The sequence below is a fragment of the Tupaia chinensis genome, unplaced genomic scaffold, assembly GCF_000334495.1.
Source record: "Tupaia chinensis unplaced genomic scaffold, TupChi_1.0 Scaffold000078_1, whole genome shotgun sequence".
In the NCBI taxonomy this organism is placed as follows: Eukaryota; Metazoa; Chordata; class Mammalia; order Scandentia; family Tupaiidae; genus Tupaia; species Tupaia belangeri.
This window is the reverse complement of record NW_006159539.1, coordinates 3530984-3545267: the sequence shown is the minus strand read 5'-3', so window position 1 is coordinate 3545267 and position 14284 is coordinate 3530984. Positions and strand designations below refer to the sequence as shown.

At 51.0% G+C, this 14284-nt stretch overlaps 1 protein-coding gene across 1 annotated transcript in view; it reads right to left on the bottom strand.

Annotated features, from left to right (window-relative positions):
* Positions 1–523: 523 nt before the first annotated feature.
* ABHD17C (abhydrolase domain containing 17C, depalmitoylase) overlaps positions 524–14284 on the bottom strand; it is a 43893-nt gene continuing 30132 nt past the window's right edge. Inside the window, exons 2-3 of the mRNA XM_006142645.2 lie at positions 6761–6940; positions 524–2017 (exon numbers count right to left, since the gene is read on the bottom strand). Coding sequence (XP_006142707.1) covers positions 1798–2017; positions 6761–6940 — 400 coding nt within the window. The 3' untranslated portion in view covers positions 524–1797. The remainder of the gene's footprint in view (positions 2018–6760; positions 6941–14284) is intronic.

The window sequence follows — 14284 nt, the reverse complement described above, 5'->3', positions numbered from 1 at the left end:
GATGCAGTCAACATGTCCAACTCTGTCAAAGGGCAAACCCAACCCCTTCCTCTGCTTTGAGAAAACAGGAAGTGATTCAGATGACTACACACCGCCTCCCTTCCACTGACAAACCCAATGACACCAAGGGCTTCGCCCTCTTCGTTTCTGTCATTGTCATCATATCCTCTCCTGTCAGCCCTGCTGAAATCCGGCCAACTGACTAGCTTGAGTCATGTGGTCCAAGGGTTTGCAAAGATTCTACGGAACACGCTTGACTCACGTTCCACAGGAACGGGCGCCGTTTCCCCTGCTAGCCAGAATCCATGGCACCGCACGGTCCTGCCTTCCACCCTGGCTCCTTCAGAGAATAACCAAGGGTCTTCTGCGGAACAAAAGCATCTTCCTTGAGGAAGGCAGTGATGCGTGTAAGCCTCGAGAGTTTCTACTTAAATCAGGACGAAATGATTTCTTAGTCATTCTTTCCTTTAATGGAGAGATGAAGGGGAGGAAAAAACAAACAAACAAAACATACAAGCCCACACGCTCTGGTCATGCATTCTTTATTCCATTTCCAACCACGGTGCCGCATCCAGACCACGGGACACAAACCGGCAATCCACCGCAACCCCGCTGTACAACGATCTGAGGCTTACAGTACATTTAAGGCTTTTAAATTTGAAAAAAAAAATTTTTTTTTTTAAATTAAACCAAAGAACCCCCAAACCCAAAACCCCCAACCAATACATGTAGTGTAGCAATTTTAAGCATCTGACATTTCCGATGCTTCTTGGGTGCAGCTCCAGTGTCAAAACCCAAATAACTCTTCAACTAAAAAGATTCGTTTAGTGAAATCTTCATTACATAAATTCTTCAAAGCATAAACTTGGAATTTTTTTTGTCCTGGAAATGTTATAAAATTTTTTTTAATAGCAAAACATAGGAATAAAAACATATTAACAAAATGTATTCAATCATTTACATTACAAACAAGGAGTTTGCAGTTCATTGTTGCAGCCTGACAAAAGAAAACTGCCTGTTAAGAATCTATGCACAATGTCATTGCAAATATGTACAGTACTTTTAAAAAAGCCTACAAGGAGGACTTGATAGAAGAAAAGCCAGCTAGGCTCTTTGTTCGGCCAACCAGACAATCAAAATATTAAAACTCTGTTGGCTAGTAATAAATTTACACTTAAAAAAACCCCCAGTCTCCTTTTGTTTTGAATATTCCAGTTACTCCTACGTGGTTACAGTTGATGAAGCTGTTCATGACCGGCCCGGTAAATTACCCGTCAATGCATTGGCTTGGGGAAACACTGGCGTGTTAACAAAAGAATCAATACAGGGGTTTTCACAAGGGTTTTCCAGTTACACCACCACAGCTTCACAAAGGGGCTGAGCCCATGGATCCAGTGATCTGAAAGACAGCTGCACGTCCAATACCGAGAACGGTGGTGGAGGCAGGGTCGGGCCTGTGGAAACGAGTCAGGAACGGTGATGGGGGAGGTGGGAAGACAGGTGTGAGCGTACTTTATACAGCGTGAGAAAGCCCGGCCCGACGTTCGGCTCGCACCCCCACGTCCCCGCCGGCGCAGGAGGCTGGGGATCGCCGCTGTCCCGTTTAACGTGTCGCGGGAATCGGCCGAATGACCTCTAGATACGGAAGGCTGAGGCTGCGTCAGCTCTTGGGTGAGATGACCCTAGAGGGTGGGCATGTCTTCGTGGGTATCGAGTCATGACAGCTATCCAGTTAAAGCGTGTGCAGAACGGAGGACTCTTCTGTTCACAGTAAGTGAGGTAACATCCAGTTGTCCTTCAGGAATTCGGGAGTTCGTGAGATATGAACTGTTTTAGTCTTTCTAGGTATTGTGCATAAAGCTCTATGTCATTGTGCCCTGCCCCTTCGACCCAGAGGGGCTCCACAGCTCGGGGGCAGCGCTCATACATGGCGAGGCCATGGGAGAAGTCGATGACCTCATCCTCCGTCCCATGAATGACCAACACGGGAGAGGTGACCTTAGAGATCTTGTCAATGCTGCAAGACAGAATGGGGCACTCCTTTAGTTACGCGCAGACAGTACACATCACGTTAATGACACGCGAGTCGACGTCCGCCACCAGGGAGCTGACGTCATGGGTTGCTTTTTAATGACAGACTTTATTTTTCAGAGCAGAATTGAGCAAGAGGGACAGAGATTCCACATGGACCCCTGGCCCCCACACGGGCACAGTTTCTCCCATCACCCACACTCCCTCACCGGGAGCTCATCTGTTCCAGCGGATAACCCTCCATCCCCACATCATGGTGGTCTGGCCACCCTTTCTGCCATTCTTTCTAGTTAAGCCCCCCTCCCCTTCTCTTTAACAAACTTCTCATCTTGGAGTGATCTGGGATTCGCAGACAAGGTACAAAGATAATACAGAGTTCCCACAGAGTCCTAGCCCATTTCCGATGAGGCTAACATGGTACACCATGACACATTTGTCCAAGACGAGAAGCTGCCCTTGGTCTGTGACTATGACCTCCACTCCAGACTGTATTTGGATTCTGTTCGTTTTTCCACTAATGTCCTTCTTCTGAGGAGCCAATCAAGAATAATACATTGCATCCAGCCATTGTGTTGTTGTTAAAATATTTTATTAAAAACAGAACTCTTAAAAAGTATCAACGAACACACTAGAAACTAGTATTTTTGATGAAGTCGTATTCTGGGGGAGAGGATGTTTTAAAATAACAAGAAATGGGTCAGAACTCATCTGGTAAATGTCTCCTTGGAAAGCTAGACACGTAAGCCCCTGTCACTCCGGTTTTCAGGTCTCTTTTTTAGAGAGTTACCTTCAGAAGTATTAACAAGATACAAATTCCATTTCATAACAATTAATGCCTCATTTTTTGGACAAAAAATGTACCACTTAGCTTAAAAACTTAATGTAATTTGCCTCTGAATAACTTCTGAGTGTTTATACAACAATTACATCTATTCTCAAAGGAGGAGTATTAAGATCTTCAAAGGAATGTGTTTCAGGCTCTGACACTATATCCCAAACAACAACTGACAAGACTAAACCCTTGGGGTGAGTCGGCAGATCCAGTCCCTGCTGGGGCAACATGCATTCAACCTAGGAATCAATCAAATGAAACTCCGTGGCACAACTCGGTTTTGCATGTGAGGAATCTCATTTGGACACCTACTTTTCCCCTAGATTTACAATGACTTCTTTGGGACCAGCCGATGGCATAATGGTTATGTTGCTGGACTCCCACATCGCCAACTGCGGATCGAGTCCCACCCTGGTGGCTTCAAAGTCACGCTGGGCACATGTGCATGTGTGCCCAGAATCCCAGGAGGAGGATGGGGGAGAAGGGATTGTGGCGTAGCCATCCCCTCTGGGGGGTGATTTCTCGCTTTCTGTCTCTCTATCTCTCAGTCTTTCTGGCAAGCACACGTGTCCTATAGCAAAAATCACTTTAAAAAGATAAAGTGACTTCCTTTAACGGAGCTCAATACACACAATTATAAGGGCATTTACTGCACGGCATGATGGGCCAGGGACCAGGCTATGGAGCGCCTCTACCAGGAGGGGATAAAGAGTTCAATACCACGTCTAACCCTGAACGTAAAGAAGGCAAAAGAAAATAAACTACAAACGAGATAATGGTCAGGATTCCTTTTATTTTTTAAATATGAAAAGGAAATAGAAGAGCATCTTCCTTTAAGGAGAAGAACACAGAGGATTCTGTCATTTGATGGTAGCGGGTGTGTAAGAAAATGTGCACCAGATTTACCTTAATGATGAAGGTCGGTGTGACTGCTAATGGCTTGAAATCTATCATATTTTTTAGAAAATTATGATTTATTGATTTATGTAATTCCATTTGTTATTATTATTTTTTAATCTGACCAGACACAGACAGAGAAAGAATGAGAAAGCAGGCCACCAGGTCTAGGACTCGAACTGCGGTTGGCCTTGTGGGAATCTGGTGCATTCAGCCACCTGCCGGCCCCCAAAATCTATCATATTAATCAGTGATGGGACTGGATACAAGGAATGCCTCTTCTGCTGCCTCTAATCGCCAGCCTCACCTTAGCACATTACTTAGCCTCCCTACGCCTCAGTTTCCTAATCTGCACACGGAGCAGTGAACCCAGTTCTCAAGGCTGTGGTGGAGATGAAGGAGAATGAGCATGAAACGCACAGCTTGACAGCTGTTGGAGCAGACAAATTCAGCACAAGAGGAATCATTCAGGCTCAGCAAGTGGTGTCGTGGTTAAGGCGCTGGATCCCACATGGCCGACTACTGCGGTTCAAGTCCCAGACCCAGTGGCTTGAAAATCATGCCAAGGGATGTGTGTGCACACCCCAAAACCCAAGAGGAGAATGGAGGAAAAGGGACTGTGATATGTCCATCCTCCCTCGGGGGGTGATTTCTCACTTTCCCTCCCTGTCTCTCTGATGAGCATATGCACCCTATAACAAAAACTAAAAAAACAAGGGAAAAAAAAGGTGACTCATTCATTGGTTAATAATTAATACACCACAATTAGCTGTCATGGCTGTATTTTAAGGTATACGCTGATCTTACTAAAGAGCCATGCTAAAAAATCCTATTAATTTTGTTGCCAGGGTAACTCCTGGCATTGCTAACCACGAACATGCTAAAAATCTGGCTAGAGCTAACTGGCCTCTCGTTAGCAATTCAGCACAAAGGCGGGTGCACTGGAGATGCACGCGGACCCTGTTTAGCATTCCCAGCCACACGGCCAGAAATGCACGGCCCGCCATTCCCATGACACTGAATTCCGCGGGATCCTGGCACAAACTGCCCAGAGCTGAAGTCCGCTCGAGGTGTTCGTGGGAGGTTTCCTGCTAAAAAATGAGAGTAGCAGACGTTTACATAGCCAAATGCTGCTCTTTTCTTCCTCGGTTAATAGCAGAATGACGGCAATTAACAGGCCCGTCAAAACCCTCAAACTGCGATCTTTCTGCTGACACTTCTCCCATAAAACAGCAATGCGAATGTCTCGCGATAGCAATCTTGGGCTGTCTTTGGTAATGTATTGTGGGAAGGATGAAGGGGGAAATACTTTGGTTAGAAGACTTTCCTAGGGGTCTGACAGTGATGCAGCAGTACAGCGTGGTGCTCTGCGAGTCCGGCCCTCCTAGGCAGGTCCCCGGTTTGAGTCCCGAGCGCTCCCTGAGCACACTGGGCACGTGTGTGCCTGTGACCCAGAGCTGGCTGAGGCTGGGGTGGATCGCAAGGTACAGGCCCTCTTGGGGGGGCCTCCCTACATCCTCTGGCTCACAGAAGAAATACATAAACTATTTTTTTTAAGAGGTTTTTTGCTATAAGGCACGTGCACTCACCAGAAAGACAGAGAGAGACAGAGAGACAAAAACCGAGAAATCACCCCCCAGGGAGGATGGCCACGCTGCAATCCCTTCTCCGCCATTCTCCTCTCGGGATCTTAGGCACACATACACTTTTAAACAATCTTTTTTTTTTTTTTTTTAAGGTTTTGACCATAAGGCACACGTGCTTGCTGGAGAGAGAGAGCGAGAGAGCGAGAGAAAGTGAGAAAGCACCCCCAATGGGGGAGGGACACACCACAATCCCTTCTCCTCCACTCTTCTCCTGGGTTTTTGGGGTGCACATGCATATGTGCCTGTTGTGAATCTCAAGCCACCAGGTCCAGGACTTGAACCATCGTCAGTCACATGGGAGTCCAATATCCTAACCACCATGCCACCTGCTGCCCGCCCACCACGTAGTTTAAAAAATGCAGACATTTTCAAACAGAGGTATTCAAGAAGCCAATGTGCTCACTGCTCTTTCGTTCCGTTTTTCTTCCATTAGAGAGAACTAGAAAACGGCAAGGCACGGGCTGACAGGAGGAGGCACGGGCTGGCCACGAGCTCTCTCATTCTCGGGCTACCCACGGGGCTCACGGACACCTCTGCAGGGGACTAGGTCTCTGGTCAAGGTGGGAGAGCAGAAGAAAAGAGCCAAGTGAGTTGTTCGTTTACACTCACCCTGTGGCCAGTTACCAAGACCAGGCCTGGCCCGCGGAGCAACTCACACTAACCCTTCTGAGCATGCTCCCTTTCCCCGTACCTGTGTCGTCTGATGGGAAGGGGAGGAGCACTTTCTCAGGTGCGCTTGCTCTGTAGTTTATTTATGTGTGCTTGCCGGAGAGAAGAGAGAGACTGAAATCACCCCCCAGGGGGGATGGCCACACCACAATCCCTTCTCCTCCATTCTCCTCCTGGGATTTGGCATGCACGCACACACGCCTGGCGTGAGTTTTAGCTGCCAGATCTGGGACTTGAACCACAGTCCGCTATGTGGGGGTCTAGCAGCATAACCATTACGCCATCTGCTGGCCCCCTTTGCGGTGTCAAGTAGAGCGCCCGGACCACCGCCGACCACCTCATCACACGCTCTGTATTCGCCCTTCACGATGCCCTCACACACGTCTCCCTGAATGAACAACGACCTCGACGTAGGTGCTTCTTTACCCCGCACGGGGCCGCTGACTCCATCCATCTTGGCTCAGGACGTCCAAGGCCCTAGACACCCTCTGGGAGATTTTCACAAATAAGTCAGGCCCAGGAGGCAAGAGACGTCTCTCCGGAGCGTAGGTGGCACGGCTGCCACCACCAGGGCCCTAGTGCAGGGTCTGAGGTGTGGCTGCGCTCAGTAAACTGTTACAGGCCGCGCGCGGGGCAACGGCAGGCGCAACCCGGGTCGAGTGCAGCCAAGCACTTGCAGACTTACCTGGGGAACGCATCGAAGCAGTACGTTTTCCTGGTATCGGGAAAGGCCACGCGCAGCCCCGACATCAGCGGGGAGTGGAGGATCACGGCCGCGCACTCGTACCGCGAGGCCAGGTCCACCGTGGGCACGGTGCCGATGCTCTGGCCGTACAGGATGATGTTCTCGGGGCTCACGCCGTACCTGCGGAGACAGGGGCGTGGGCATCAGCTACCATGTGACGGAGACCCGGGACACCTAAAACCACAGCACGCCCGCATCCGCCAGCTTCCACGCCCGTCATCAAACTTGTCCGCTTCAGCTCCAAACAGATGTCATCCTGACAGAGACGAGGGTCAGGGGTCCCTCTCAGTACCAAGTGACTACGGGTCTGTTTTCCGCAACATTTTCCAAGAAATAATGAACGTGACACTTCTGCTTTGAGGAACTAAACGAATGCATTATGAACTTCAGTATCCACACCGTCGTCCCATTTCCGGTTATTCCTGCTCTGTGTTTTCTTGAAGAATCACACATGCGCTCTGAAGTAAAAACAAAAGCCTCTCTGGGAACTGGTCCTATTACTATTAAGAACACTCTGGGTACAGCTTCCGTGACGTGGACATTACACCACTGGCTTTTCTGCAGACCCAAGATGTTAGGACTTCTCGGCCGCCATAACCCATGGACCAGTTCCCGAAATAAACCTCCTCCTCTGCATCTACACACGCATCCTAGTGCATCTGTGTCTGGGGAACCCTGACCCATCTGGTGGTGAACCCCAAATTCTGATTCCCAGCCCTGGGCTTTCTCGGAAGATCCAAAGCAGAATGCCTTCCGCCTACAGTACGGGGAATTAAAAGACCCTGGTGCCCGGTCCCCATGCCACAATCCTTTTCCATTCTCTTTTTGGAATTTTGGGCCCACGCACACATGTGCCCAGAGTGATTTTCAAGCCTCCCGGTCCGGGATTTGAACTGTGCTTGATCATATGGGAGTTCAGCACCTCAACCACCATGCCATGTGCTGGCCCTCTCCCTTCATTTTAAATGACCCTGCGAGGAGGTATCCTCGTCCTGGTTTACACGCGAGCACGTAACAGTGAAAGGGAGTAACTGCTCGGTCCCCCAGCTGGCGGGGAGTGATGAAGTAAACCGTTACCGGACGGGAACACACTGCAACCCGACGTCTCAAACCACACACACCGTCCTCTCCTCAAAATCTGCTCAGTGACTCGGTCACCAGGCGCAAATCTAAAAACGATCCTCCCCTCAGTTGCCAATCGAATATCCAAACTCAAGGTGAAGACGGAGGAAACACGCCAGGAAAAGGAGCACGTTCGGCCAAAGATCGAAACCCAGACCTGGCAGTGACCTCCTAATGCGGTGAGGACAGACAGCCTGGATGCGTGTCTGCACCCTGTCTCGCTCTCACTTCCTCGTTGTGTGTTTGTTTACCAGAGGGAGCATGCACTTGGCAGAGGCAGAGAGAGAAAAGGTGCGGAGAAAGTACCCCGGCCCAGGGCTGCACGGCCCTACGCAATCCCTTCTCCTCTCCATCCCGTCTGGAGGTGGGGCATGTCCGCCTGGGTGTGGGGGTGTGTTTCTCAAACCACAATCAGCCATGTGGGATCTGGGTCCTTCGCCACTAGACCACAGGGCGGGCCCACCGTTTCTGCACTTATTCAGTGAGTTGAAAAAAACATTGCTGAGAATCCCTTTTCAACCAGGCATGGAATCAACTGCTGAAAGACAAAGACGCTAACAGAGGGCATGCAGGGTTACAAGGAGGTTATGGTCCGGTGGGGACTCAAAGAAAAAGCAGACAAGTATGGGGTGGGTGGCAAGCAGAGCCAGATCTACGGGTCAGAGTTGACTAGGACATGGGATGTCGCAACAGAGGGAGCGGGAAAATCAAGACTGGATCAAGGTAAAAAGCAATGGGGGGGGTCAAAAAGTTCAGGGAAACAGGCAATTATGAAAAAATAATTGTGCATGGCTTCCAAAACGCTGCACCCAAATAAACTTACACTTTCTGAGCACTTGCAGAGACAGGAAGCACGCACCCCTCTCCCCCCAACACACACACAACACAGCAAAGTCAGTTCACAATCCCCTCCTCTTCATCTCTCCATCCTATTAGGATCTGCCCCCCAGTCCCATCCCCCACGCACACACACCCAGAATGCTTTTCAAACCACCAGGGCTGGGATTTGGACCACGCAGTCTGCCATGTGTGGGCCAACTCCTTTAACCATGAAGCCATGGGGCTGGCCCTAAACTCATACTGTATGTAATTCCACCTTCCCACGAACTGTCTAGAGACTCCACGCACGTGGAGAAAGGGTCTCGTCTGCTGTTGCTCAGATGTGGGTCTGTCTGGATGAGGAATAAACACACGTTTTTATCAGACTCTCCTGGACCTCGTCCTCAGCTCTGCTTCTGACCTGACCGTGTAAGGAGACGTTTCCTGCACACTTCTCCAGGGGAAGGCCACGCTCACCCAGTGACACTAAACGAACTCACTTTATAACACAGGTTCAAGAGAAACTCAGGACCCTGGGGCCCCTCAGCAGGTTCTGACTCTGAAATCAGATACAACTGAAACCAGGCTGCAGTCTTGAAAGCAACAGCCAGAACTCTGGGGGCTGTAGAGAACCTGTACGAGGCCCCCATTTCACTGCACCCTAAGTCCCGTCACCAGACAGATAACACTGAGAGAACCGTGATCCCACACGTGTCCGTGCCCGAGCCTGGGCCGCCATCTGCAACCCCAGACCGCTGGGACCTCCTGCCCGCTCTGCTGTAAGCCAGTGCCCATCCCCGAGTCTGGGCTTAGGGAAGAAGACCTGCCAGAGAGGTGGGCTCCTCCCCCACCGAAACCACAGCTCCCTCCAAACGGCGGAGCAGCAAGCCTCGAAGGAACGGGGACGTTTCTGAGCACAGTGAGGCTCAAACCCAGAGGCTGGCATCAGTGAGAAGTCAGTCAGTGGGTCAGGGTAACCCCCGGGGCTGGAGGACAGCAAGATTAAAGTGTGGGCAGAGCATCCAGGAGTCAGGGGCGCAGCTGAACACGGAAGTCTGCCTGTGTGGGAAGGAAGGGCGAGGAAACAAAACACAAAGTAATCCGGGGCAGAGACAGGCGCCAGGGGCTAGGAAGTCGGACAGGAGCCGGCCCGCCCCAAGCCAGAGAGCACCTGCAGACGAGCTCGCAGCACAGCAGTGGAAAAGGCAAGGAGAGGGGCCGGCCAGCAGCGCACTGCTCAAGGCAGCTGGACTGTCGACTGTGCGGCTAGAGTCCGAGACCTGGCAGTTCGAGACACACTCCAGGCGTGTGAGTGCACACCCAAAATCCCAAGAGGAGAATGGAGGAGAAGGGGTTGTGGCGTGGCCGCCACCCCTTGCTCTCTCTCTGGTGAGTGCACACACGCTATAGCAAATTTTAAAAGGAAGGAGAAAATATCTAAAAAGGAAACGACTTGAGTTAGAGAAAAGAACCAGAGGCTGCCCCATACGTGCACAGGTGACACGGGGCAAAGGGGACAGCGACGGGGTGAGCTCTGGCTCAGCACACGGCAGTCGCCGGGGCACGCTGAGTGCAGCTGCTCCGTGTGGAACCTGAGTAGGGAAGGGGAAGCCTCCCAGGAGGCCGGGGGTTCAGTACTCAGAGAAGGCTTCAGGACCTCTGCGGCAATGGGGTCAAGAGTGAGGCATTTTCTGCGTCTGGGGAAGGCAGCAGCAGGGGTCTGCTCCAGGCCACTGTGTCTTTCTGACAATGCTCCCCTGGTTCCCTTGGGGCCACGCAGCCCGGCTTCTCCCTTCTCCGGGTGTTTTCCTTCTGTTTCCTTCATCCGTCCTTCTTCCTCCTCCCACACGACAGCTGGACGACCCTCCAACTTCACATTTATTTCCTCGTAGAATTTCCTCGTGGACCTCGTCCAATGCCAGCGCCCAGCACCGTGGCTGACGTGGGCCAGTTGTGCAGTGCACACCCACTGAGTGCCACCTGGTGGCGCGGGGTTCTAAAACCCGCTTACTCCTGACACCTGGGCTCCGGGCTCCCAGCCGCTCCTTCCCAGTGCTGTGTCCTCGCTGCGCACCTTTCACACCCACTCCTCATATTCCCCACCCCTTCCATGTCCGCATTCGGCACCCTCTTCACCTCTGGGCTGACGAGGCGGCAGGTGCCCTAGTTCCTGACAACTGACCTGATTTCTGTCCCGGGCCTCACTCGGATTGTGACCCACGGCATACACTCCGGCAGCTTACCAGCCTCCATCCCGGCTTCTCCCCTGTCCCCACCCAGGGCAGACCCTGGGAATTCCCCAGGCCGAATCAAGGCCCATCTGGCCCCCTCTCTCCCAGACCTGTTCTACGTACATAAACGCGACACCCTAGCCACTGCCCCGCTCACTGCACCTTCCGTTCCCATGACATTCTTCCTCGAAACACAAAGCAGCCTTTGTTATGTTACTCTGCAGATCAAACCTTTTGGCCAATCTCGGTACTTGAGATGAAAGTCCATGTCATGTGATCTCCCAGATCTGGCCCTACCTGACGACTCCGGCCTTTCCTTCTCTGTCAAGAGAGGTCCTGACTCCTCTCCGTCGCCTTGAAAACTCTGGGGTCCTTCGGGTCCACTCCAGGGCAACCTCCCTCCCTCCCTTTTCCTGACCCCTCCTGCCTAACAGGGAGCAGAGCTCAGCACCACGCTGCCAGTGGGAGGCCAGCAGGGAGGGCTTTTCTGTCCGGAGCGCCTACCTGGTGCTCACGCCGAGAGGCTGTGTGTTCGTGATAAGCCACGTAGGGGCACGCCCTGACTGCCACGTGGCCCCAAGCTCCACGCGGGCAGGTAAGATGGCGTGCCTGCTGGAGTTTACCAAGCCCACACACTCTGGGCGCAGTCAGCTGGGAGGTACCTCCTGCCTTGAACAGGATTTGATCCTCACCAAAGGCTGTTTTTGAACAGATTAAAACTAAATTTCAGACATAGCTATCATTCCAATGGGAGGATAACTCGGGGGAGGAGGGGAGTCTTCAAAAGTTTCATGGAAAATACGTACTACAAGAAAACTATGCGTGGGTTTTCAAAATCATTTTGTACCAAAATCAACTCAGACTTCAATTCTATTTTCCAAGAGTGTTTTGAAGTCCGTTCATATAATTCACTCCAAGTTGAACATCTTGGGGATCTGGGTAGGAGCAGAATCTTTTGCTTGCGAACTGGTGAAAAAATAAAGACCGCAGTAATATTTCGTAAGCTTCTAAGCATCATTGTTTCTCAGCCACGCTAGAAGACACAGACTTGTACAAAGCTCAGCAGGAGGAGTGAAAATCTCAGTTTTTACCAGGAGGAAGCCATGACCCCAAATAGCTACTCTTTCTAAGTAAGCCCCTTGGAAAGCTTCAGTCCCAATCCCTTCAACCAAGCGTCTGCCATCGTTTTGCAGTTGCAAGCTGCCAGGAGGCTGTGTATCACAGTGCGGGCTTCACCTCCTCCCACTCAGCACAGCGGACATCCCTGGAGCCAAGGACGGGGTAACACCAGGAGGAGGGCTGGGCCAGGAAGGGCCCGTGATGGCGGCTCAGAGTGTCCAGGAGACGGTGTCCCATGGGCATGATCACTTACAAGGTTAAACTCTGTTTGCTTTTGTTTCAATGGAAGGCTTTCTTTTCCTTCTACAAACCGTGAACGAGCCTGGCTTCCCTGAGACGCTCAGCATCCTGTTTAAGTTAATGGGCTTTGGCTTCGTTCTTTGTCAAGAGCTTGGCCATTTATCTTCAGAAGAAGTGCGCTTGGCGTGGTTCCACCGACTCTGAAGTCAACATTTTAAATATTTCAGAGCTAGAATTCCTGGTGGAAAGATCTAAAGACATAGGGCAAAGACAAATATACAAGGTGACAGATGTTACCTGAAGGCTGGGGTCTGAGAGCCTGGGAAACCCTCATCAACTTTGGGCAGAGCCTCGGAAGTCGGTGCGGGGGAAGCAGACGCACAGCTGTGACCTGCCCCAAACACACGGGCACGCGCGATGCTCGTGCCTCTGGGCCTAGGAGGGTAAGCCAGTCTTGCTTTTCTGTAACCAAAGCTTAACAAACATGTGCTGTAGAGTTTAATTATGAGGAAAGGGAGAAAAGGCTCCAACCACCTGAAATACACGTATTTTCCCTTTAACATCCACCTTCACAGGTTTAGAAAAATTTTCAGCGTTATCCTAATCGATATTTCCTGAACAGATTTTTATTGGTTGTTAATGGTGAAAGCAAAGAAAACATTTAGGGTTCTATGCTGTATGAGAAAGAAGAATAAAATTTAAAGATTTGTGATGTTGTTTCTTTTCTTTTCTTTTTTTTTTCTTTTGCTATAGGGCATGTATACTCACTAGAGAGAAGCGGAGAGAGGGAGAGTGAGAAATCATCCCCCCTCCTGGCGTTGGGGGACAGCCATGCCACAATCCCTTTTCCTCCATTCTCTTCTCGGGATACTGGGCATGCACGCACGCGTGCCTGGCATGTTTTGTTTTGTTTTTTTTTTGAGATGATTTCACTACAGGGCGCCCATCAGGTGTGCAGGTGGCAGGCAGGAGTGGGGAAAGAGAGCGGCAAAGATGACCCTCTGGGCGAGCACCAGGTGGGATGCTGGGAAGGTGCCATCGGGTGCTCGGAACTGCCGGTGTCCCTGGGAACTAAGCGCAGTGTGGGAACAGCCTGCGTTTCAGGGGACTCTGCACCACCCCAAGCAGGGCGGCTGCAAGTCAACCTCTCAGGGGGCAAGAAAACGCTTCCTGAAATTGTTTTCGTGTCTATGTCAGGAAGACCAGCAGTCCCCGAGCGTGCCTCACGGTCACCTGTCAGAGTCCAGGTGAGTGAGAGAAGAAAAAGCAGCGCGGGGAATACCTGTCCAGGTGACGTCCAGGTGATGAACAGGAGCCTCGCGGACAGCGGAGGCCCTCAGGGCCCAGGGCCCAGGTCCCCAGGGGAGATGATACACACAACGTGAAATGCAGAACAAGGGCATCGGAATTGGAAGAGGAAAGCCCGACTGACCTGGAGGGTGAAATAAATGCACGCCCAGCAAGGTAGCCATTCCCAAATCCGGCCCCATTTTTCTCACTGCACACCAACGCATGCTATCGCACTTCTGTAAAGCAGCCAGCACTCACCTCTGAGGCTCTTCTCCACCCTAGCTAGACGTTGGAAATTCCCTTCCCGACATGGTCTGGGGAAGGGCTCTTTGCATGGGATCTAATCCTACCATAGGACATTCCAGGCTGTTCCCTACCCCTGCAATGCCCTTCCTCTGTGTCAAAGCAAAACCAAACGAGACCTGACATTATGACTTAATTTTAAGTTTTTTAAAAAGAGTCACCTTTCAGAGAAAAAGTTACAGTTCTGATGAACATAATGCTAGCTCTCTTCAGATCTGTTACAATGACAATAGAATAATCTGCTCGAACCTGGGTATAATTGTGCACAGAATTGTTCTAATGATAATTGAGACTGTCTGGCATTCGGTGATTATGTTAGGAGCCAGACAAGCTGCCTCCC